Source organism: Bombus pascuorum, chromosome 11 (assembly GCF_905332965.1).
Source record: "Bombus pascuorum chromosome 11, iyBomPasc1.1, whole genome shotgun sequence".
Lineage (NCBI taxonomy): Eukaryota > Metazoa > Arthropoda > Insecta > Hymenoptera > Apidae > Bombus > Bombus pascuorum.
Window position 1 is genome coordinate 12,948,425 of NC_083498.1, and position 23,462 is coordinate 12,971,886.

A 23,462-nucleotide genomic window follows, 5' to 3' on the forward strand; every position below is an offset into this window, starting at 1 on the left:
GGAAATTCCGCACCGCAGACGCGGGCTTAACGATGCAAAAATGTAAATCGGCATTTATGATATGTTGGTCGTACGTACGAGCTGGTAGCAACATAAGGAATGGGCCTCGTTCGACAGAATCCTCTGACATTAAGAAGGATTTGCGTCTCAAGGTGTAATAAACGATAACGCAATACTTGTACGATAGCCGCTCGGATCGTTACAGCGTATGATCGAAAGATCGACGCAAGATGCATTTTATCACTGTCCTCGATGTGATTATGTGAAACTTGTTTTTAGCTTGTTCGTTCGCGTTGCTGGGTAAAAATGTTGGCTGCTCGCTTAGAAAAAGAAAGATTCTTAGTCGATAAAAGAAAGAAGCTATAGTCGATACGAGTAACTGGTATCGTCAAACGGTCGGCACTAGCATCGGTTCTAACTTGAAACTCGTGACCTACGAAATATTTTAAGATCACAGATCTAAGTCTTCGCAAAGAGGAATTTTTGTAACGCTATAAATTTTTCAATTATTCTATCAACTTGTATCGTTCTATTTTTATCAGAACGATCTTCAAATTAAATACGACGAGGATAGCATTAGGATTCGTGACTTTTATAAATGTTATTTATTTAGTATGTAACTCGTGCTATTATCAGAGGTATCCTGAATATCAGCATAACCATCTTGGTATCTTAACTCTAGGAGATAATATAAACTTTGGAAAATGCACGTCTGAAGAACAAGAGACACGGAAAAATAGCTGACCCGTCCACCAAACTATTGATCGAAAACGTTCGAAAAGGCCATTCCTTAATTATACGAGTAACGTAAATTCCTGGATAAGGTTGGATAACCGAAAGCTAGCTAGGAACGAGGAGGAATCTCGTGAATTCGGCGGCACGCTTATTGCGTGGGACGTGTTTTAGTGACGTCACGGAATCAATACGCCACCCAGTCTCAGCCCACCGCCTACGTCACCAATGACACCATCGCTTCTTGTCCGTGTTCAATTACTGGAAACGAGGGTACCATGTCGTCGACGGTCGAACTTATTCTTCTAATGCAATTTGCCAAGTGCACGGCGTCGTTTGCAACTGGCAAAACGCGTTCAATTACCACGGCGAGCAAGATCGCACCCTTCTTCCTTAATTTCGCTCTATTCATTCGTGGATCTCTGGTGAGAAAAAGGTTTCTTAAATCGCGAACGTAGTCTTCGGATCGTAGTTGAAAAGGAAATGTGATTCCTCTTTGGAAAAATTCCCCAGTTTGGAGCATTTGTCACTGGTAGATCGTTTGATCGATCACACTGTTTGGACGATCGATGGTCTGAATGTTGGAAAAGAGATCCAGAGGATTTTTGATTACTCGACCCGTGAAACCGAGATATAGCGTAACGAGCAACAGGTCTATGTTATTTTTACGCTCTTTAAGAAAGTAGAGTTTTTTGTATTTTACGCTCTGTATCTTTCGCCTGTACTCCTCGTATCTCTGCTTCGTTTTAACAATGCCACAACTCAAAAAAAGTATAAACTTTAAAGAAGAAGCGTTTTGAAATTTATAAAGACATTTTCCCGAGCCATATCCATACTATCGTATGTTATCGTATAGTTGTAAAACTAAGGCCAAATTGATAACGATATATGCAATAATTTTGCCCTCTGACGTGAAGCATTATAAATATGCTGCTTCGCATGATAAAACATGCTGGTAAAAAAATACTGTAAACTTTGTATGCAATAAAAGCAAATGCGAAAGTTTTTGATTTGTCCCGCCACAAAAGCAAAGCAACTACACGAAATCCAATATGTAGTAGATGAAGTCAAGAATATGAATTTGCATAAAGATCAGCGGTCTGATCGATCCAACACGTTCCAGTACATAAATCGGTACATACCAGTATTCACATTCTATTCTTCCATCGAGTACAATATACTATTTACATATATCTAAAATAATTACGATATATTTAATATAATTAATGATAATACACAATAATACATACTATACCAAACGCTTCTTGAAACGAACAATTCGTCCATGATGGTCATGGCCTCGTGCAAGGAGGATCTATTCTTTGCTACCTGTTAATGATTCCATCTGGCAAACGTTTCCTTCACGATCGAATAACATATGTATCTCCATCGAACGAGAACGTGACCGTTGATTCGTCTGGACTCGTAAGTCATATACGGTTTACAATAAATTTGAAAAATTTTCACGTCGCCTCGAGGAAGAACAGTATTCGATCGGTTACTTTGCAAATCGCCTAAACTATGACCGTCTGCCGTCCTAATTACACGCTCTATCATCGATGGTTACAATAAAGATCATAACGTGAATAATCATTCCGGGCAACGGACGTTTAGATTCTTGATTCTCGATTTGCTTTCCAAGATCGAGTCTCCTTTGATTCGTAGACAAAGTTATTCTTATTATCGATAGATCTACAAACTTAACAAACTTGGATAGATAGATTCGAAACTTAACAAATTTCGGAACTTGAGAACTTGAAAATTTTCAATTTCGAGAAAATAAAACTTAAAAGCTTACGATCTTGGAAATTTGAAACTTGGATGTCTTTCTGCCTTGAAGGCTAATTTGGCTGGTCTACTATGACATCTGTCAAAAGTTCAAAAGTACATTCATAGAATACGATGGCTCCCACTTACATTTAAGCTACACGATGATGGATACATGCTGCCATCTTTTGACAGTCGTTGGAATATCGTATCATTTTGCCATACAACGCCATTAATTGCTTCGTGATAATACTTGCAGCACATGAGCATTTAACCTCATTCTGTCGTTGTGGATAAAAGAGAGAAATATCTGTCTTGATAAATTTCGTACCTTTCAAGTATATATTACTCAAAAATTAGGTAAGAGAAGATGGGTAAATTGGGACCGCGGTTAAGTAGTCGGAAAAAGGCGAAACGTTGGCCGAAGGGTCAGAGCTCCAGTTCTAATCCACAAACTAAAAAGCATCGGGAACAGGCATCATGGATGTTCTTGAAAGATTCAACCGGTATAAACTTACAAATATCAATGATTGGAATTTTTTATGATTTTGTTTGATATTATATAGTATTTGATATTATATTAAATTTTGTAATTCTCTTAGCCTCTGCGATGCCTGGTATAACAAAGGAAGATTTAAAGAAACACGATACTATTCAAGGGATTGAACCACGAGTAGAAACACCTGATAGCGATGGTAATTCTTGGGAAACATGTACAGAAAAAACTGCTGATACCTTTGCTACCAATTATAGTAACTGTTCAAATATATCGTTTAGTAGGTTAGTATATGATCGTACTTAAATCAAACTTAGTTTCAAATATCGGCAATACGTATTGAAAGATATTATTAAGCGTTAAATTGAGCGATTATTAATTGAATAACATTGAATAATAATTTTACAGGTTTTTAAATCATTTTCAATCGAAATCACTGTTGCATAAGGAAATGTTAGCCGTGTTGTCTGCTGTAACGGAGATTATAAAACAGCATGGTGGTAATGAATCTAGCACAGAATATTTCGCTGCATTGGTACGTATTACAAAACACTTTTTAACCCTTTGCGGACGGGGCTGCTCGACGAGAGGATGTCGCTGTGGACGAGAGATATTGGCACACGCAGTTGAGAAAATATACACGTCGAACGATAACGTTACTCATTGTTGAGGCTTGTATTATTCCCTTCTGTATTTAGTTCATCATCACCATGACTATCAGTAGAAATATCGAAATATCTGAGCTATATCCTTGTCGAACCAAGTTCATTTCCACTGTCTGAACCGCCGTTGTCGTCTTCTATCTTGTCAGGTTCAAAATAACATTCGTCGTCGCTATCAAATCTTTTCTGAATCTTTTAGGCATCGTGTATATATAAGGTATTATAAAAAATATATAAAATTTATAAAAAGCTTGCTGATTCGTCTGGTAATGCCATTGAAAGACTGAAATTCGTTCTCACTCGGCCATCATCCTACATCGCGAGTTTACGTTAAACGGAAGATAAGATTTCTAAAGATCTATAATTTTCTTCCATCAAAAACATTACATTACTGTTTAGTTTACTGTACCCGTGTGTAAGTATGCATTGTCGCTCAGAAAAATAGACGTAAGTCAGACATCTCAAAATAAGTACCCGGAACTGTGAACAGATTCGGGCGGCTATATGTCGATACTCGTCCGCAAAGGGTTAAGAAAGGTATGGACAATGGTCTAATTGTAAATATTAATATCTTAGATGAGCACTTTGGAAGCGATTGAATCGGATACGTCAATCGCAGCCACCCTCTCGTTATTAGGCATGGGCCTAAAAACTGTCCCAAAAAATGTTTTAAATAGCCAATTTGGAGCTACAAGTGGAATTTTCTTACGTATCCTTGTTAAATATGCATCGTCGGAAGAGTACCTAATACTTCGACATGTAAATCGTTTTTCATTCTATTTCTTTATATGATTTTAAACATTACACCAAGGTATATACTTTATATCTATATTTTTCATTTTTCACAGTGTATTCATTGTTTGTCTGTGCTCCTTCGAGCGCAAGAAGCAGCCATATGGTCTAGTTCATCTACGATGCAAGTGTTGGATGTTATTTTGTCATTTACTATACACTATAAACCAAAATTAAGAAAATCAGCACAACACGGAATATGTGCTATATTAAACGGTAGCGAAAATTTGAATAAAGAAATTATTCGAATAAATTGGACAATTTTTGATAAACTTTAATATTACAATGTTAATAATTCTAGGAAGTGATATCATGAAAGGTGAAAACCCACCGCAATATCATCCAGCTACTCCATACATCGCAAAATTCTGCATTGGACAACTTGACTCCGAGTCCGATGGTATTACAAATGTTCTCCATGTCCTTACGCTACTAAAAGACATTTTCCATCATTTACCAAAGATTCATGTGAAGGTATTTGTTAACATTTATTAAGGAAATGCATATATTTGTATTATACAATTAGAAACTTTTGTTTTCCTATTATATTTAGACTATCAGTGAATCTTTATTGAAGCTTATGAATATGAAAAATGTGTTAGTAACATCATGTTGTCTACAAACCTTTCATGGTTTGTTCGTTTCTCGACCATCAGAAACTACTCTACCAGTACAAAGAAATGGGCAAATCATTACTGCCTTATATGATTATCAACCTCCAGCAACTGATACACAACCAACTTTAGCGTGGCTAACCGTAATGCGAGAAGCGTATTTAAATTTAGCCTGGTAGCAAACTTTTATATTTAAGCTCCTTATATCCAATTTCATTGAAGAGATAATAATTGCTGAATGTATTTTTCCTTTATAGCAATTCGTTAAATTTATGCGCAGCTCTTTTACCAAGAATTTTAGACAAATGCATGCAATTGTGGCTTTCGGACAAATCGGAAGTTATATCAGGTTCTTCGCACACGATAAAAATTTTATTAGAAGACTGTGTCAGTAAAATATGTGAAACCGAAGAATCAATGAAAACGTAGGATTAGATTTAATTATTATTCTTCGTATCTATAATTTATATTTCATCATTTATATCATAATTTTAGATATAAGGACACTATCAATCAGATAACTTTTATGATCCGTCAAGCATTAGGTTATCAGTATTTGGAAGCTTGGTATCATATTCTTCATTTAATAGCCCTACTGTTTCAGGTAATATCGATTTCTTTGCTTCTTACACTTTTGTCAATGCTGTACAATTCAACATTCCCTTTTATTACAGGTAACTGGCAAAGCGAAAAGTCCGCAATTAATAGAGATATTAAAGAGTCTAGCCGAGTTACGTGATTCTTACAATTTTGCATCGAAAAACGACGCTGAGTACGCTATTGGAGCTGCGATAAGAGTGCTAGGACCGGAGACAGTATTAAATTTGATTCCATTGAAAGCAAGTAATTCTATATAAACCGGATTATGCTAAGAAAGAAAAACTTTATTTTATAACTACAGTGATATAAATCTCTATTCTATAGGTATCGGACAATGCGATTAATTTAAAAAGAACTTGGCTACTACCATTATTGAAAGATTGCGTGCTTGGAGGGTCACTTACTTTCTTCACGGAAACATTACTACCTATCGTTGCATTGTGCGAGTAAGTATTTCAATCTATCTTTATTATAAGTGTATAAATTATCTTATATTGATATTTTTAACGGTAATTATACTTAATTTTAGAAAAAAAGCAACCGAACCTATAGGCGGGAAAACTTACGAATTTCTCGTTTGCCAAATCTGGGCTATTTTACCAAGTATATGCAACAACGCTACTGATGTGAAAGATAATTTCAAGGTATACATCAGAGATAAATATAAAAGATATAGTATCAAGTATCCATGAGATAACTTTTATCTTGTTTAGAATATAGCTAGACTGTTAGGAACAAATTTAAATGAGAGAAAGAACTTAAGGATGTCGATAATGTCTGCCTTACGAAGATTAATAACGAAAGCAGTCGAAAACGACAAAAGAGAAGATATACACGAACTAGCTAGATTTGCAAAGAATTATTTACCATTGTTTTTAAATCTATACACTACTAAGCCAGTTGGAACTGACGAAGAAGGACAACGCTTTGCCACATATGATACAATACGAGTAATTTGTGAATAGAAGGAGTAATTTTCTTTAAAGAGATTAACTAATATTTTGTACGATTACAGGTGTATCTTACAATTACGGATAAGGGATTGATACACGAATTATTCGATCGTGCGTTATGTAAGTTGAAAGAACCTGATATCGACGATTTTTTCGAAGAAAGTATTCACGACATCATAAGATTACTTATTAATTATACTGACACTGATAGATTAAAGACGTTTTACGATATGTGTGTACCGCTTCTTAAAGAAATTTCTAGAACCAAGGAACAGAAGAAAGCATATAGGTAACTTTTTAATATATTTGGAATTAAATATTTTAATTATCTTTTCTGCAAAAACAAAAATTATTTTTTACTTGTATGTCCTTTCAGGTTTCTAGAAGAGATATGTGCCAGTGAGAAGGAAACATGTAAAGAGTTTGTAGTTCAATACAGACGCGAGATACAAAAATTATTAATATCCTCGGCTACTGAAGTCGCAAAACCAAGCAGAGGTGTAAGTACTAACTTATAAACGTTGTTCTATAATATCAATTTCTTATGCAAATTTTAACAAGTAAGCCTTATTCATTTTATTAATTAGGCACGATTAAGATGCTTAATTAATCTGATCAAAATTCATCCACAACTTGAGAAAACTAAATTCTTAGAAGCCATTGTACCCGAAGCAGTAATCTATTTAAAAGATTTAAATACAAAATGTCGAACTTCTGCATATCAACTTTTAAACACTATTGCCGAGAAATTTTTAGGAAATCCTACACATCTTAAAGATTATGTTAATATGCTCATGGTTGGTTTGAGTGGTGCGACAGAAAATATACAAAAGTATTGTACCGCATCCTTGCTGGCACTTTCCTCTATCACTTATCATTACAATGGTACAGTTTATTTCAAACTAAAGTTACAATAAATATTTCGTGTATAAAACTAAGTAATAGCATATTAAAAATATTACAACAGGATCTTTAGGTATAGAAACAGTTAAAGAAATCTTGGGGCAAGCTTGTATTTTTGTTACAAGTCCGACAAGAGAAATTGCAGAAGCCGCATTAGCATATATCAAGGTCTATATTACTGTGATGCCACCTCATATTGCTGCTTCGAATTTAAAATTGTTGGTTAGTAACAAAGGCGTTCAATTAATAACAATAAAAGGTTAGTAACAAAATCCCGTATAGCTCAATAAAAATAACGAATTAATGAATTCGCAGATAGATGCTTTATGTGCAATGAACGATGACTGCCATAGGCATTTCAGACAAAAAGTACGAGATATTCTAGTAAAGTTAATAAGAAAATATGGAATGGAAACAATTTCTGGCATGATTCCAGCTTCTAATGTGATGTTACATAAGAGATTAAAAAATATGAATAAGGTAGAAGAAGCGAAGAAAAAGAAAAAAGAATTGAGGAAATCGAAAGAACAAGAAAATGACGAGGATACTGAATTCAATGCAAAGAGGAAACCTAAAAGGTAACTTTGTATTTTACTTTAAACGAAATTTTTCTTAAACCGAAACAACTCTATAATCTTTTTAAAAATGTATGTAAAAGTATGGAAGAAATATTGGCGGATAGCGATGATGAGTTCGATGAAGATATGGACAATGGAGAGTCGAGGAAAAGGAAGAAAAGAACATTGCGAAAGGAAGCCTGGATTCATGAGAACGAAGAGATTGTTGATCTCGTTGATCCTGCGGCTGCTCGAAATATATCAAGTAAGTCTAGATATTTTTCAAAATTCGATTAGTCGAAGTTGGAATTAAATTTACAAAATAATTTTTTAGCAACGCAACCTACAGTCGCTATAAATTCAAAAATAGCAGCTATGAAACGGAAAGATCGTGAATTTAAGACAACGCCTGATGGCCGTCTTATTATCACAGTAGATAATGAGAAAAATAATGATCCAGAATCCAAGAGAAAGAAGAAATCTGCACTTTTGTTGCACAGTGATTCAGAAGACGATTACGGTAAGAATACATAATTGTAGAAAAATGTAAAGTAATTCAAAGAAAGAAGTGAACCAAGGCAATGAATTTATGTTACATGATCAGAAGATGATGTTCAGTCTGTGGCCACGTCGCAAGTAATGCATAAAAAACGTAAATATAGCGATAGTTATGATAACATTAGCGTAAGAAGCGGATCCACATTGAAGTATCAAGGTATAATAGTAATATATAATCCATAGTAAATTTTGATATGTTGTTTAATAATCATAATTTTGGTATCCATAGCGGGAGGGTCTGGAATACATCGACCATTGAAAAAATCAAAAACGGAATATATACCAGGAGCAGAATATAAAGCATCAAAGGCTGGAGGCGATGTTAAAAGGAAAGGAAAACCAGATCCATATGCTTATGTACCTCTGACAAGAGCATCGTTAAACAAAAGGTAAATAATGATACCATGAATTTTGATTTAAATTAAAGATGCTCGTTAAATTGACTTATTTTTATCTTTAGAAAAAAGAAGAAGAATGCGAGTAAATTTCAGAACATTATTAAAGGAGCGAAGAAAGGTGCGAAAATTGGAATGAAGCAAAGGAAAAACTAAAGTATAATATAGTATAAAAAAATTTCAAAAACTATGCTTTTGTGGTACGAGTTCTCTAATTACGGTTTCATTTCACTGACTATAAATTTGTACATACATAAAATACATGATATAAAGATGTACAATGAATGACGTTGAATTAAAAGTTTGTGACGATTTATAATATATGTGTATTAGTATATTAACAGATAAACACTTGAGAGATTGGCATATTGTTTGAAGACAAAGTGACTTCGTTACAGAGCAAACAAATTCCTATATTACTATTTATTTGTGTTGTGCAATCTGTTGATTAAAAATTAGCGCTTACAAAAAGATCCTTTTAAGCAGGTGGTTTAATTTATTGCATATTTTCATAGAAGAAATATTGAAATCCTTACAACTGATACAAAATAACTTACAAATAATTATATTAATATGGGGACTGGTCTTTTTTTTCTTTTTTTTTTTTCTTTTTGAAAGAAATTAATTATATGATCCTTAATAAGTGCCTACAATTGAGCACTTCTATCGAGCTAAAAGTATTTAAATATTTATGTAAACAGAAACTCACGTTTCTTTCGCATTAGCTCTTCTTAGGCAACATTCTTTCCAGCTCTCCAGATTCCTTCATTTCTTTTACAATATCCAATCCTCCAATGAGCTCTCCATTCACATATAATTGAGGATACGTTGGCCAATCACTAAATTTTTTAAGTCCTTCTCTAACATCGTTATCTTGTAAAATATCAAACGTCTGGTAATCTGTCTTACAAGAATCTAAAATGGACACTATTGTTCTAGAAAATCCGCAACGTGGAGTGGTAGGAGATCCTTTCATGAAAAGCATACAGGGTGCTTGATTTATTAATTTCTTTAGTTTTCCTTCGAGTTTTTCATTAGGTTTACATGTATCAAACGAAACAGAATCTTTATTGGTCGATAATTGGAGCTTAATTTTCTCGGCTATAGCTGCAGGATCAGCTCCATCGATTCTATCGACTATGGTGTCATTTCTTGTGAAAACAACTGTTGGTACTGCACTGATACCAGCTTTCAAGGATACATCAGGTACTTTTTCAGCTTCAATCTTGGCGAACCTAACCCCCTGATACTCGGCCAGTTTGCTCATTTCCTCGATCACATCGTTTATTTGCGAACACTGATCGGCCCAGGATGCGTAGAAATGAATGACAGAAAGATCTTCTGACCTGACAAGACAAACGTACACGACCTTCAAAATCACCGACTTAGCAATTTCCCTAGTTTATCATAGAATTATATCGATAAAAAAATTATGACTTGTGAACTTTTTCACATCGAACGAAAATAATATAAGGTCGTAGTTATCTTTTGTTATATCGTAATATTTAATCTATTTCATCATAGAAGTAAAAATAGAAAATATTTTCTTTCGCTACTTTGAACAATATTTCGAGACAAATTGAATTGAGATTAACTGAATCTTTTATACAATAATATGTTAAACAATGAATGATATTCGTCGACTAGGTTATATTGTTTCTAGAAACTGAATTACTTGTTATTTAGAATTACTCACTTGACGTGATTCTTGTACTCTTGTTCAGAATTGAGATTAATGATAGACATCCTGTCACTTTATTTTGTGTAATTGATAAACACGCGATAATACTATCAAGAAATATTTTGCAAATTCGTTTATTCACTACGACAGTTTCTACGCAACTTTTAACACCGCTCTTATAAACGTTTTACATTCACAGATGTGAAACTACCGCGGCTGTGCAGTAGTTCGCCAATCCCCTACATTCTATAGTAGAATAGTTCCACTACACACGTTTCTATTCTACACAAACTTCATTAAATTATTTTAACAATTTGTGAACGATACTAATTTATGGCTTAATTATCGTTACTATTTCTCTGTTATTTGACGAATAGAATAAATTGAAATGTTGTTAAGGAAATTATATGTATGCACACAAATTTTTGTTCGAATCTTCGTTTTAAATCCTTCAGTAAAAAAAAAGCATATATTATTTAAATTTAAACAATTTAGAAAACATTTAATCCAACATAAAAGATATAACATTTTTTTAATGAAAATGGAACGAAATGACAAATGTATTACACATTGTGAACTTGACTTTATGCCACTGATTCTCAACCAAAAGGTAACGTAAACAAGAATTTATTCTACAATTTATTCCACGGACGTATAAGATCTCGACACCCATATACCGAAGTCTAGGGAAAATCTGGAAATTGAGTCTCGACTAGTTATCGATTATTGATCTTTCAATGTTGACTTTTCATGGTTAGATACGACTCAGTTTTCGGGCGGTTTTCCCTAATGAGTGTGCAGGTCTGTTTATATAATCATGGTTTATCCAATGGGACGAGTCGGAAGAGGTACATAAAATTGCGTAATTAAAATCTAGGGGAAACCAAAATTCAATTCATAGTTTGTAACACATGTAAAACGGAAAGCTATTTTACCAAACATTAATTCCCTAATGGATATATCTCTGTAAGATGTTAACCGTAATAATCTGCAAAGAAGCTATGCAACGATATTGAAGAACGTACTATGATAAATCATAGTATAACTTGACTTTTACTTGGTGTAGTAGTACAGTAATGTTCCGTTAATTGTTCAAGCGAATGGGACCTTATACGCGCAGCTATGGAAAGCAAATACATTTCTAAGAAATCCCAAGTATTTCTCCCTTTATTTAAATAGTAGAAATTCGCTTCGCAAAAGGAATTCTAAAAAGCTGGTAAATATAACGATGGCCACTTAAAGGAACAAGAAGCCGGTTAATTTGTCATTAGACATTAAACCGATTTTCGTTCAGTAACTCTCGAAATATCGTAAGGGAGGAATTCTGCAAACTGAGAACCACTGGTACCAGATCGTATCGGATAAAACAGGTGCACCATAAGAAAGCGACCAATCGGAATGGCGATGGCTAGCTCGTCGTACGGATGTACGAGATAGTCGTCAATGGACGTCGGTGGAACGGGGTGGGGCAGGGGAGGAAAATACGAAGCAGCGAGGGTTGTCAAGAGTCAAGACTCAAGACTCAAGACACCTCGCCCACAAAAACCAGATGCCAGATGCAGATGCGACTGGGCGGTGAACACGTGCGACGCTTTTTTGTCACGGTCGCGTGAACACGCGGTGCAATGTTCAAAAAGTTGTCGCGAAGCGACGCCCTTGAGGACATATCGAATTGGAACACCAATGATGTGTTGTGCCTACTTCGAAAGGTAAGTAAACTCCGATTCAGTGAAAAGTCATCTTTGAAATTGTCAGTGGCGAATCGATCGACACGAACTCGATACCGAGATCTCGGTCGAATTCGTAGAATATAGTCGTATGAAGGATTGGAATAATTATAATATTTATAATTTAAAAACTTAAATATTTTCTATCAGCAACGAGTTTCGTTTCAGTATGTTTTATCCAATGTTTACAATAAACGATTCGATAAGACCCTGCGTGTATAATTTGTCGCTACGTTTCGTAAACGATAAATATATAGCAAAAGCAAAGTGTCGATATACGTTGAATTATTTGTGAAAATCGGTAGATAGGGAAACGATCGATAAACATGTGTTTTTTCCCCTTCGTGACGTCTCAGAACGGGTTAGTTCACCTTACACTGCCTGTCACATTGCATGACACATTAAGAATATCAAAGTTCGCGTATGAAACACATGTGTACAAACAGTGGTTCACGCGTGTATTTTTAACTAATACGGAATGAGTATACGAGGTTCACGTTCAACGTTATACATACTTTCTTTTTCTTGTCATAAAATCATGCGACTAGAATACAAAAAGCCACTGAAACTCGTGTGAACACGATCGAGCAACGAAAGTATACCGACCGAGTATACCGTTCGAAAGCAAACACTTCGATTCTAAAGTTGCACGACCTACTGGATAAAATATCAAACACGGTAATGCAATCACAAAATAAGACGATAATGTAATTTTCAATGAGAAGGCATAGAGTATTCGCGTTATTAGTTGTCAGCATTTTTATCGTAAATGTTAAATTTGTGATATTTTATTTCAGTAACATTGAACTGTACTGCGTTGTAAGTCGTTGTACTCGTTCTAACGTATAAGAAAATATGAAAAGATATTGTAATTGTCAATTTTAAAATATTTATGGTTTTTCTATCGCATGACAATAATAGGATCGATGACGATTAAAAAATCGCGTACACGTATCTATTATGTTTCATTGATATGATATTCGCGCGACAAATTCAAAAGCTAAAGCCAGACAACGTAGGACACGCGTTTATTTCAATAGAAGATTCAATAGATGCAACGCTAGAACTAACATGATCGAAGAATTTAGGCTGTCATATACACGTGTACAAGACTTGGTAAAATTCTGAGAAACATGTCCTATCGATTCTAGTCGATTCAAACAGCAGTATAATAACGCGCAAACAATAAAGTAAAGATAGTTCGCGTGCATGGTGCATCCTCTAATTGTAAGATTAGCTACCATTTTTCAGCTATTTCCGTTCATTTGTAAAGAAACGTTTTGAAGAAAAGTTAGTCGGTTTCCGGTCTGCTACACATTTCGATACTAACACTCCTCAAAAAACTTTTGTTTCGATAAAAAATCAAGGTCAGTCACCTTGACCCTTTTAAAATGGCATCGTGTATTTTAGATTTGACGAAAGGTGGCTTTGACTTTTTCTCGAAAGAAGAAATTTTGAAAATGTGTAAAGGACGGAAAACCGACTAATTCTTGCAAACATTTTGAAAACGTTTCCTTGATACATTATCGGAAATGCGTGAAAAATGGTGGGTTTGAGAAAATAAAAAAAGAGGATACGCTGTGTATATTTGACTGGTTTGCTTTATCTTTGTATTATATGCGACGTAAACATTTGCACAAGATACACGTGTGCTCCTTATCGCTTTATCAACGATGCACGTTCCGTTTGATAGAACGAGTTATCCTTGCTTTTGCAGAATGGCCTGCAGGAGTGCTGTAAAGCCATCGCAAAACGGCAGGTCGATGGCGACGAGCTGCTGGTAAGGAGGATCTTCCTATACAGTTTCTTTTTTTCCTTTTTCCCTTTTCCCTTTTCATTCACGCCTCGTTGATCAACAATCATCTGTGTCATCTATAGCTACGTTGATGCAATGGTACATCGATAACAACTTATACGGATTGACGATGAAACGTTTATAAACATAACGAGTTCGTTCACCACGAACTTTTAAATCCTCAAATCGATTAGAATTATCGCGTCTCGGTAGAATGCAAATAAAAAAGAAATCACCAAAACTTTTTTCCATAGAGACAATTCTTGAAACGAATAAGCGAAAGACGTTTGTAGTGGTTGACTTGTAAAAATATTTTACGAATATATCGTACATGTACGTTTATTAAACATTTTGAAACTCGACCGTGTCTGTCACGATCATATTACCAAAGTTTGAAATAAATCTGGATGTATACGCGTACATTTAAAAGTTGCAAGATATCCGACACAGGTATATACATATTATATAGATATTTAAATTTCAAATTATTCGCTACATCGACGAGTCTCGATATCTCGATATCGAAAGATCATCCGTAATACTAGTTAGCCCGTATGCTCGAGACGATTATTCATGCTGTATATTAATTTTTTACCAGATATCGTAGGTGTTTCGCGTTTCGCCAATTAATAGAGAAACTCGAATATTAGTTTATATCTTTTTCTTAAGCCTTACAAGAAGAAAAAGAAATATCTAGCCCGTTGAATAAAGAGAAATTGCGCGTACAATGCAGCGAGCGTCGAGCGGTTTCATTCATAATTCGTGTCGTTATTTCGTTTCCAACCGGCGCGTGCTCTCTTATACTCTTCTTAATTAATTGTAATTATTCCAGCACTTGACGGAAGGGAAGCTGGCATTGTGGAAGAGTGATCTCACGCGTCCATTGATATGGTAAGAGAACGAAATATCAGACGTGTCTTATTTCTTCGCGAAAAATGCTGGAACAGCGTGAACTTGTTCCCGTGACCAAGTAGAATCCCGAAGCTCCGTGTCACGGTCTAACGGTTCTTCTCTACGAATCATCTTCCCGAGACACACCTTCGAACCGTGATCCGATCCAGTCGTGATTCACGATTTCTCAGAGGACTCTATTCTGGATAACTCGAACATCTTCCGGACCAGTGATTTTATTAATTCGTGAAATCTATAAAATAAAATCACTCTGCTTACTTGGCTCGCTCATTGCATGTAATCGAAATCGCAAATGCAAATACTTCCATCCTGGACTTTCTATATTTTTTAATACCTAGAAAACAGTAAAGTCAATGTTATGTTTAACTATATCATCTCATAAATGTTAATTTATTCACGATAGAACGTAATCAAATTAACGTATCTATCGTATTTCCATAATTTGAAATACTCGAGTCTATTTTTTATTATCAAAAGTATAAGCGTAACGTGAAACGCAAACAAATACTCGCTCTCTCGTCAATTATCTTGATTAGAATTTCTTATTCGGCAACTGTGATAAGTTGCAATTTTACTTGATACGGAAAAGCTCCTGTGACCATTCTCTGTTTCACCTTACAATTGGTTAAAACGTTCCGTCTAACATTTTGCTTATTTCTCAAGATATCTTAAAATATTCCGCGTTTTCTGCACTCTTTTTTTTTTTCTTTTAAGTAAAGATATATTACACAGGCTGTTACGAAATAATGGCTAAATATTTTAAATCGAAGGGAGAAATACAAAAACGGTAGAAAAAAGTAATAAAACCTTAGTTTTCTCGAATGTTTCGATATGGTAGATAGAATATTTTAACTGCATATCGAGGACAGCAATATTACGAGTCAGCATGTAGAAAAATTCACATGTTTCTGAATCAGCATTACGGATATAAGGGCTATTAGGTGCCAAACGATAATTTATAGAGAAACGCGATAGAATTTGACGACATAGGTGGATGAAAAAGGAAAAGAATTGAAAGTGAAATGTTACTACGTTGACGCAACGTTGATCGATGAATCGTTAATTCTGGTAAAAAGAAAACGTGAAACTTGAAATCGAAAGAACGACGCAGGTGTTAAGACGTGCGTTCTACTTCCATTCTATCGTTGAATTTCGCATGAACAGAAGAGCCGTATCGTCGTCGGATACCGTATCTAACAGGTTCTAACTACGTATACGCCGAGGTGGAATTGTTTGCATTCTATCGATATTACAACAGCTATTCGAGCGAGCGATTCTAAGCATCGCGGTGGCTTGAGTCGGTGAAAAATTTGGCGAGCGACGATGCTATAGAAAGCGTCGCGGGACACAGTATGCATACCGAGAGGAAGGTTCAACGGCTCGACGAAAATCGTAATACATATGGCACGGCTAGCACTTCCGAAGGCCATGCTAACAAGACAGTATGGCTCCGATTATACAAACCGGTGCCATAAGTGCGTAATTCTATCGTGTGGGACGCCCTCGATCATCCAATATCGCCACTGACGCCACAAAATTTATTATCTTCTTTTATTAAGGAAATTCCACTTGACAACAACGCGACTGTTACCGCAGCGACATTGCCATGCTACTCCTAATAATAATTAGAAGATAACGTTTCTAGAAAATTCGAATGGCGTAGAACAGAGACGTTAAAAATTACGATATTTAGTATCATTGCAACAGCATTTAATATCGTTCGTGCGAAAGAGTCTGGTCAAATATTTCTGGCTGATTTTAAATGCATCGATTTAGCCATTATTTCTACGTTTAATACAACACGTTTCCACGTGGTGTAATATATAATCTATGGATCGTTCGCAACGATTGGAAGATTCTTCTCCGTGTCATTTTGATTTTTATATCCATTATTTGTCGTCTACGTGTCTTTTTTCCAACAATTGCCTCAAAGTCGATCTTTATCGCATAATACGAATAAGTTACAGTCCGATGTTAGTTACAGTTTCTCCGCTCTCCGATCTCACCTCTTAGACGAAAACTTGTAAAATTAAAGAAGGTCGTTGTATCTACTTGTCTATTAAAGACTTCGTTTATACGATCCTTTGATTACTCTAAACGGTATATCAATAACAAATTGTACCATTCGAAACATCTATTAATTGTTTAGGAGTCTCTGGACATTCGTGGAGGAAGTAAAGAAGACACCTGAAAAATTCGTAGAAGAAAAGATAGTCGAGATTCGGTCGAACGAGGACCCCTTAAGCGACACCGGATCCTGGGGGACCGACTTCGAAGACGAAGCAAACGACGAAGCGAATACCTTAGCAGAAACTCAGAAAGTTTCTCGATCAAATTATGGAGCGAAAAGTAACAACCATAAAGAAAATAACGCGGACCTTAAACAAGAAGATGTCCGAGCAAGGGAAGCAAGGTCCAGGCAAGAGGAAGAAGGAACTTACGCCAATTGTGGTCCCATGCAGAATGACGAGAGCACGTACGCAAATTGTCAGGAGACGAGCACCGTGCCGTTAAAGAATACGTCCAGATTGCATAGCCAAATGGAAAAGTCTCTGGCCGAGCAACTTAAAGAACAATTAGAATTTAGAAATACCAAAAAGCCGATGACGGTACCGAAGTGCGAAGCATTGAAAGGAAAAAACGTGGAGGTCGCGGTTCTGAATGTTACTCAACCCCGGAAATCGTTTCTGCATAATGCGTCGAAAACCAGGACCAACAACTCTAATCAGAGTTAGTAAAGATTATGTTAGTAAGAAAAGAAAAAGATCACGAAGCTTTCAAATCTTCAATCGTACGTTTAGCATCACTGATTAGCGTTTTTTTTAAACAGTGAAAAAGAAAGAAAAGATTATAGTCGTGAAAAATTCGTAAATTCGTGAAATGATTCTGGCGTTCTATCGTTCTTTAAAATTAATCGAAGGCCAAATCGAAAGCAAAATCATTGAATCGTATCTCTCTATGATGCTCTTTTATCCAAGATGTGAGAGGTGATCTAAAAAATAAAAAGAAAAATTCGAATAATTTAACAAATAATGTCTTTCTTAACCAATGGTTTCAGAAAGAATGACAGTTCCACCGCCACCACAGCCAAAAAAGAACAAAGACCAAACGATCGTTGAAAAATCGAGCAAAGATCAAACAAAGCCTCCTGCAACGCTTAGGAACCTCGATCTGGTCGCGAATTTGCCTGCAAGAACAGAAGAGAGCGAAGACGAATACGAAGCGTTCGATGAACAAATAATCGAACAAAATCAAAAGAAGAACATGTTGAAGGTGGACAGTAAGCAATCGTTGAGCAGCGGTCATCAAAGTTCCGCGGAGAGTGTTTATCAACCGCCAAGTATTACGAGCTACGAAGAAGAAGAAGAACATTACGAGATCTATGAATCGATTACGGAAACGGTAAGCATATAAATTCTATCTTCATTTTCTGATAATTAATTCGATGAAAAATTAAACGACAGTTACTTTTCCAGTCAGATGATAATGGGTACTATTTAAATCCCATTCAGAGGCCGATAAATACAAAATCGCCCCCACCGTTACCAGCAAAACCACCCCAGTCGTCAACTACCCCCTCTCCAACACCAACTCCGAGTCGAACAGACCTGGACAAGCTAAAGGGTTTGTATAATATTTATAATTAGTTAATATACATATATAACATACACACATAATTTTGTTTAACCCCTTATAGCAATATTGTTTAATCGTCCTATGTGTGTGTACAAAATGATACTGGTAAATATTAAGAAAGTTGTTTCCATGATACGATAAAATTACGTCCCATGCCAGTGTGAATAGCAAAATAAAAAAATTATTTAGATAGAAATCGTTGAAGATAGAAAATGCAACGTGTTACGAGGAACGAAGCAAAAAGTGCAGGCTGCATTAAATTAAAATAATAAAAAACTCTCGGTGTCTCGACTTCTCGTAAACATGTGCGTGGCAAATGGCTGGCCCCCAATATCTCTGCAACCTGATGCGCATTGCAATTGCAGCCAGTCATGGATCAACTATCGTTCCCATTATCTCGAGTCGTCCTTCTCTGCCGATATATTTAGACCTTTCAAATCGAACTCGACAATTCGAATTACCAAAAAATTCAAATTTTCAGTGGTAACAATTCGTCAAGATAAACAAGAACGCGTGTGAATTATTAAGTATACCGTATGCAAACCATACTGTAATACTAATAATATGAATAGCAGCAGGGACAAGTGCGGTGTTTCAAAGCTGTTGTTTAAGCAGAAGAGCAATGCTTCGAAGAGATTACGATTTCCTAAAAGCTAATTAAACAAAAGCTAATTAAACAAACATTCGAATCTTATCATCGTAAACGGAAGAGGAAACAGTGGGATGGAATGTGTTCCTGTTTTTATCTGAGATTGAGCAAACAACTTTTGGGAGGTTTGGGCGCTCGTCTGGCGGATGAGGTTTCCGATATGATAGTGAGGATCAAACGGGGGCTTTCACGGTGTTGTTACTCCCAACCACCTGATCCACCAGGTACAACAACCTCTTGCGAAGCAAATTCCTCGCGTGCTACGTTGTTTGCGCATTCTTTCGCACGCTTGTATACACACTGACTATACATACTTGAATGACAGAATCATCAAATTTCTCGGTAGAAACGCTCGACTTTTTCTTCCAAAATTGGAGATACCTCAAGACCTAGAGCAATCTGAAAATAAGTACGAAGTAAGCGACATATTTTTAAACTTTGAGGTGACGGGGTGCCCCATACCGAGAGACCAACGGACGGCCGTGCTTCGTTGTTTATTCGGCCGAGCCTTGGATCGAACGTTAGTCCGTCTATTAATTTCGAAGAGTTCGGGTCGTTTGGAGTTCTTCTGTCGCGTAACTTTTCTCTGTAGCAACTTTTAAGTATCGCGAGAGATTTCTTCGATAGCTTTCTCCCAGCGATTGATTATTTATTGGTTTGTAGTAGAAGATTTCAATTTTCTACGGATGGACTAAAATTTCAAATCTATCGACTAACAGCGTTCGTTATAAATTCGATATTACAATTTAGATACATTGCGTACAAAAATATTCTAGTTCCGCTTGATTCTGCTTACGGTGTTTAGGATAATTTATAAGCGAAACCGTTTAAGAGAACACTGTTTTCCTTCGGTTCTTTCTTCGAATTCAAGATTGGACGGCAAAATTTGTGTATAGTTATATCGCCAGGTAACGAATAGAATGAGAATCGACGATGATATATCGGTGCACATTCTTCTGATAAACGAGATTGACATTTTTCCGGTAAAATTGCAAATCCCTGAGTGAACGCGAAGGTTTTACGAAAATGGCAGCTTTAATCGGAGACCCAAAACGAAACGTGTCCTTAAACACCGCGATTCGTCGTCAGGCGAGTCTCTCGGAATGTTTAACTCAGGCAGCCCTCACTCAAGCCCGCCTGAATCTATCAAGTTAGTGAAACATTGGCCTCAAACTATAGTAAATTTTACTGTATCTTCGAAATATATTCCATTAATCGATTCTACGAATCTCCCATTGAATATTTAATAGATCCAAAAAATGATTACGTTGCGCGACTCTTTAGTGTACCTAACGCGTTCTGTGTTGCTTTCAGAGAGATCTCCTGAGAAGAAATCGGCCACGTTGCCTCATTCTCATAGCAATACTTCTTTGTCGTCGGAAAGGGCTACGAGACCATTGCCTCCGCCGCCCGAGAGACAATCGTACGTTGATAAGCCTTGGTTCCACAATGTTACCAGAGAACAAGCAACAGGTCTTATCAAAGAACGTAAGTCCTTGTCGTAAGTCAAGTAAACTCAAAGCGAGAATAATAACTGTCGTTAACATTTTATAAAAATAATCAAGTGCTTCGACTTTGCTTAGTTTGCGCTTTTTCATTAGATTATACACTAATTATGAATAAATTTGCTATGTTTAGAGAGTACTTACAGTAATCCTCAAGACGGATACTTTCTTCTGAGACCGTCTACGACAAAAGTGAATAATCCTTTGGCTTTGGTGCTCTGGTACAAGGATAGGGTGTATAACGTTCCAGTCAGGAAGAGACCTGACAATAGGTAAGAAGGAAGCTTTGCGCGCTAACATTCCTTGTCCGTATAGATATCTCTGCTGAGTACCGGACTTGTTCTAATAATAATAAATAAGCAAGTAATTCAATAAGAAAATCTCTCCAAAAATGATAAAATATTATTAACTTAAAGGCTACCTTGGGTGAAAGTTCACTCTAGTAGTATTTTGAAAAAGTTTTAAAAGTTGAGCAATTAAACGAGAGAATTTGTCGTTATTCAATATTAAATGAAGAATAGAAATGATATTGTTTTCGATAATTACTTCTATAACATTGCGATGATAATATCGATAATATTAAATGATACCATTGATATTGATAATATAACGATGATATTAAAATAAAGCTCGTACAGGGTGAAACTTCACACATGACAGTGTCTCTAAGGATTAAAAGAATTCTTATAATATCTGTTTTAATAGAAAAATAAGGAAATGTTGATAAGCAATTGAATAAAACTGAATATCATATATCTGTCGAATAGGTACGCATTAGGATCAGCGAAAGTAAATGAGAAATCGTTTTCGAATGTCGAGGAGATCGTAATGTTTTACACGCGAGAGGAACTAGTGCTTCATAGCGGTGGCGTGGAAATGGGGAGCACGAAATTAACAGATACTCCGCCTAAATAAGCCTTTGAATGCTCTCATATACCAGCTTGTGCGATACAAACACTGCCCAAATAAGAATTTCAAAAGGAATTAAAGATCAGACACGATGGTTTTGCGTGTATAATATTTATTCAACAAGTGCCTTTTGTACTCGTCACCCGTCGAAAATCAACTTTGTATATTTTTGATAAGCTTCGAATGCATTTATATGAATTGCGACACGCGTATGGAGAAACGTTTGATATTTACAAGAATGAAAGAAAAGGAATAGATCTCTCGACGATATGAATTGCATATATTTTTAATACGAACATTTACAAACAGTACTTTAACGTTGAATTTGCAAATTGGCAATGAGATTTGTGGAGCATCGATGTATGGTAGTTGGTATTTTTGTAACAGAAAGAACAATAACTTTGTACACATATCGATGTTATAATTTTTGTATACTTGCTGCTGTAGGTTTGTTTTTATCAGATAATTCGAGAAAAAAGAAATTTCGGAAGTTAAGCACATATATATATACATACATATATATGCTACAGATTTGTAAATAAGATTTTTCTTTAAACAGTAGTATTTCGAGATACTGCCGAGAAAGTTTCGTATCTTGTTTTGTTTGGTTTATTATAATTTTAACTTAAGGAAATAAATCTAGATCGAACAAGAAGTAACTGCTCTTTATTGTTATTGGTTGCGTAAAAAAAAAAAAAATGTTTGATTATAAAAACCGATTATGTACATAAGAATTACTTTAAGAATAATGTGATCTGTACCACAATTCAGAAGGTAACTCGAGATAAATTAAACAATTGTAGATATATTTCAAGAGGTGCGTTAAATTTATAAACGATGAAAGAAAAAATATCGTAATCAAGAAAGGTTAATAGAAAGGAACATCAAGGTCGTTTCAAGGCTACTTTTATCTTTAATTGCCATATGTGGAGGTCTAAAAATATCACGGACAAAGATCAAAAGCTTAATAATAAAGGGTTAAAGACAAATTCAGTATTTTACAGTATTCAGTTTTATTATGATAACGAAACTTAATTAGACTTAATTGATACCAATTACTTACTAGTTACTGTTAAGTGCCATATTTAAATGAACACGAAAAACGACCTTGGAACCTTTCTTCTTTTTATATCTAAATTTTTTGAACCCGACGTACATACTTTTCGATATTATATATATATCGGTATACAGATTAACGAATCAACCAACAGATTGTAATCTATGCATTTATATTTTGCCATGTCATTGTGAGAATAAAAGATAATTTTTCAAAAGAGACGAAAAAGTTTTCTATTGGAATTCTTTTCCTGATTTATTATAAATGTTTAATAAAATCTTCTATTCTGTAGACGTTTCAATTAGCTGTTTCTATGCTATCTACGGTACTCATAAAATGTATTATTATTATTATATACTTCTTCAATGAAGCGTTTTTCTATTAAATTCTACATTTCATGTTGATGGTATTAAATTTTTGAAAGTATTATTAAACGAAACGAAATTTAATATACTGGGGCCTAATTAATTATCATGTAAGTGTTATAATGAAGTAGAATGATATGCGAATGCCTTTTACGGATACCTATGTTCTTTGTTTATCGATGCTAACACGATTGAAA

The 23,462-nt window shown here is 35.3% G+C and overlaps 3 protein-coding genes across 3 annotated transcripts; 2 read left to right on the forward strand and 1 right to left on the reverse strand.

The window, feature by feature from the left end:
- The first annotated feature begins 2,746 nt into the window (after positions 1–2,746).
- On the forward strand, positions 2,747–9,623 carry LOC132911817 (RRP12-like protein). The gene is made up of 23 exons (XM_060968775.1): positions 2,747–3,005; positions 3,102–3,279; positions 3,404–3,530; positions 4,234–4,416; positions 4,506–4,665; positions 4,751–4,923; positions 5,003–5,238; positions 5,321–5,488; positions 5,559–5,667; positions 5,738–5,902; positions 5,988–6,109; positions 6,193–6,307; positions 6,377–6,613; positions 6,679–6,905; positions 6,993–7,116; positions 7,204–7,501; positions 7,584–7,741; positions 7,835–8,097; positions 8,178–8,341; positions 8,411–8,596; positions 8,681–8,791; positions 8,864–9,023; positions 9,095–9,623. Exons 1-23 carry the CDS (start codon positions 2,870–2,872, stop codon positions 9,183–9,185), a joined length of 3,891 nt encoding a protein of 1,296 aa, XP_060824758.1. The 5' UTR covers positions 2,747–2,869; the 3' UTR covers positions 9,186–9,623.
- Positions 9,438–10,971, reverse strand: LOC132911831 (glutaredoxin-3). The gene is made up of 2 exons (XM_060968812.1): positions 10,726–10,971; positions 9,438–10,375 (listed from the first exon to the last, which is right to left on the reverse strand). Exons 1-2 carry the CDS (start codon positions 10,773–10,775, stop codon positions 9,751–9,753), a joined length of 675 nt encoding a protein of 224 aa, XP_060824795.1. The 5' UTR covers positions 10,776–10,971; the 3' UTR covers positions 9,438–9,750.
- A 1,173-nt stretch (positions 10,972–12,144) lies between these two features.
- LOC132911824 (lymphocyte cytosolic protein 2-like) lies at positions 12,145–23,117 on the forward strand. Its single transcript, XM_060968797.1, has 9 exons — positions 12,145–12,419; positions 14,155–14,217; positions 15,065–15,123; positions 17,294–17,874; positions 18,203–18,546; positions 18,621–18,768; positions 20,744–20,917; positions 21,068–21,206; positions 21,702–23,117. Exons 1-9 carry the CDS (start codon positions 12,336–12,338, stop codon positions 21,847–21,849), a joined length of 1,740 nt encoding a protein of 579 aa, XP_060824780.1. The 5' UTR covers positions 12,145–12,335; the 3' UTR covers positions 21,850–23,117.
- The last annotated feature ends 345 nt before the right edge of the window (positions 23,118–23,462 follow it).

Excerpts from the sequence above, each read along its gene's own strand:
- LOC132911817 (XM_060968775.1), top strand. The coding sequence starts at position 2,870 with ATGGGTAAATTGGGACCGCGGTTAAGTAGTCGGAAAAAGGCGAAACGT. Across the intron at positions 3,531-4,233 it reads CAGAATATTTCGCTGCATTG|ATGAGCACTTTGGAAGCGAT; the intron begins GTACGTATTACA and ends TTAATATCTTAG. Across the intron at positions 4,666-4,750 it reads AATATGTGCTATATTAAACG|GAAGTGATATCATGAAAGGT; the intron begins GTAGCGAAAATT and ends TAATAATTCTAG.
- LOC132911831 (XM_060968812.1), bottom strand. The coding sequence starts at position 10,775 with ATGTCTATCATTAATCTCAATTCTGAACAAGAGTACAAGAATCACGTC. Across the intron at positions 10,376-10,725 it reads GAGTACAAGAATCACGTCAA|GTCAGAAGATCTTTCTGTCA; the intron begins GTGAGTAATTCT and ends TTGTCTTGTCAG.
- LOC132911824 (XM_060968797.1), top strand. The coding sequence starts at position 12,336 with ATGTTCAAAAAGTTGTCGCGAAGCGACGCCCTTGAGGACATATCGAAT. Across the intron at positions 15,124-17,293 it reads CTCACGCGTCCATTGATATG|GAGTCTCTGGACATTCGTGG; the intron begins GTAAGAGAACGA and ends TTAATTGTTTAG. Across the intron at positions 21,207-21,701 it reads AGGAAGAGACCTGACAATAG|GTACGCATTAGGATCAGCGA; the intron begins GTAAGAAGGAAG and ends TCTGTCGAATAG.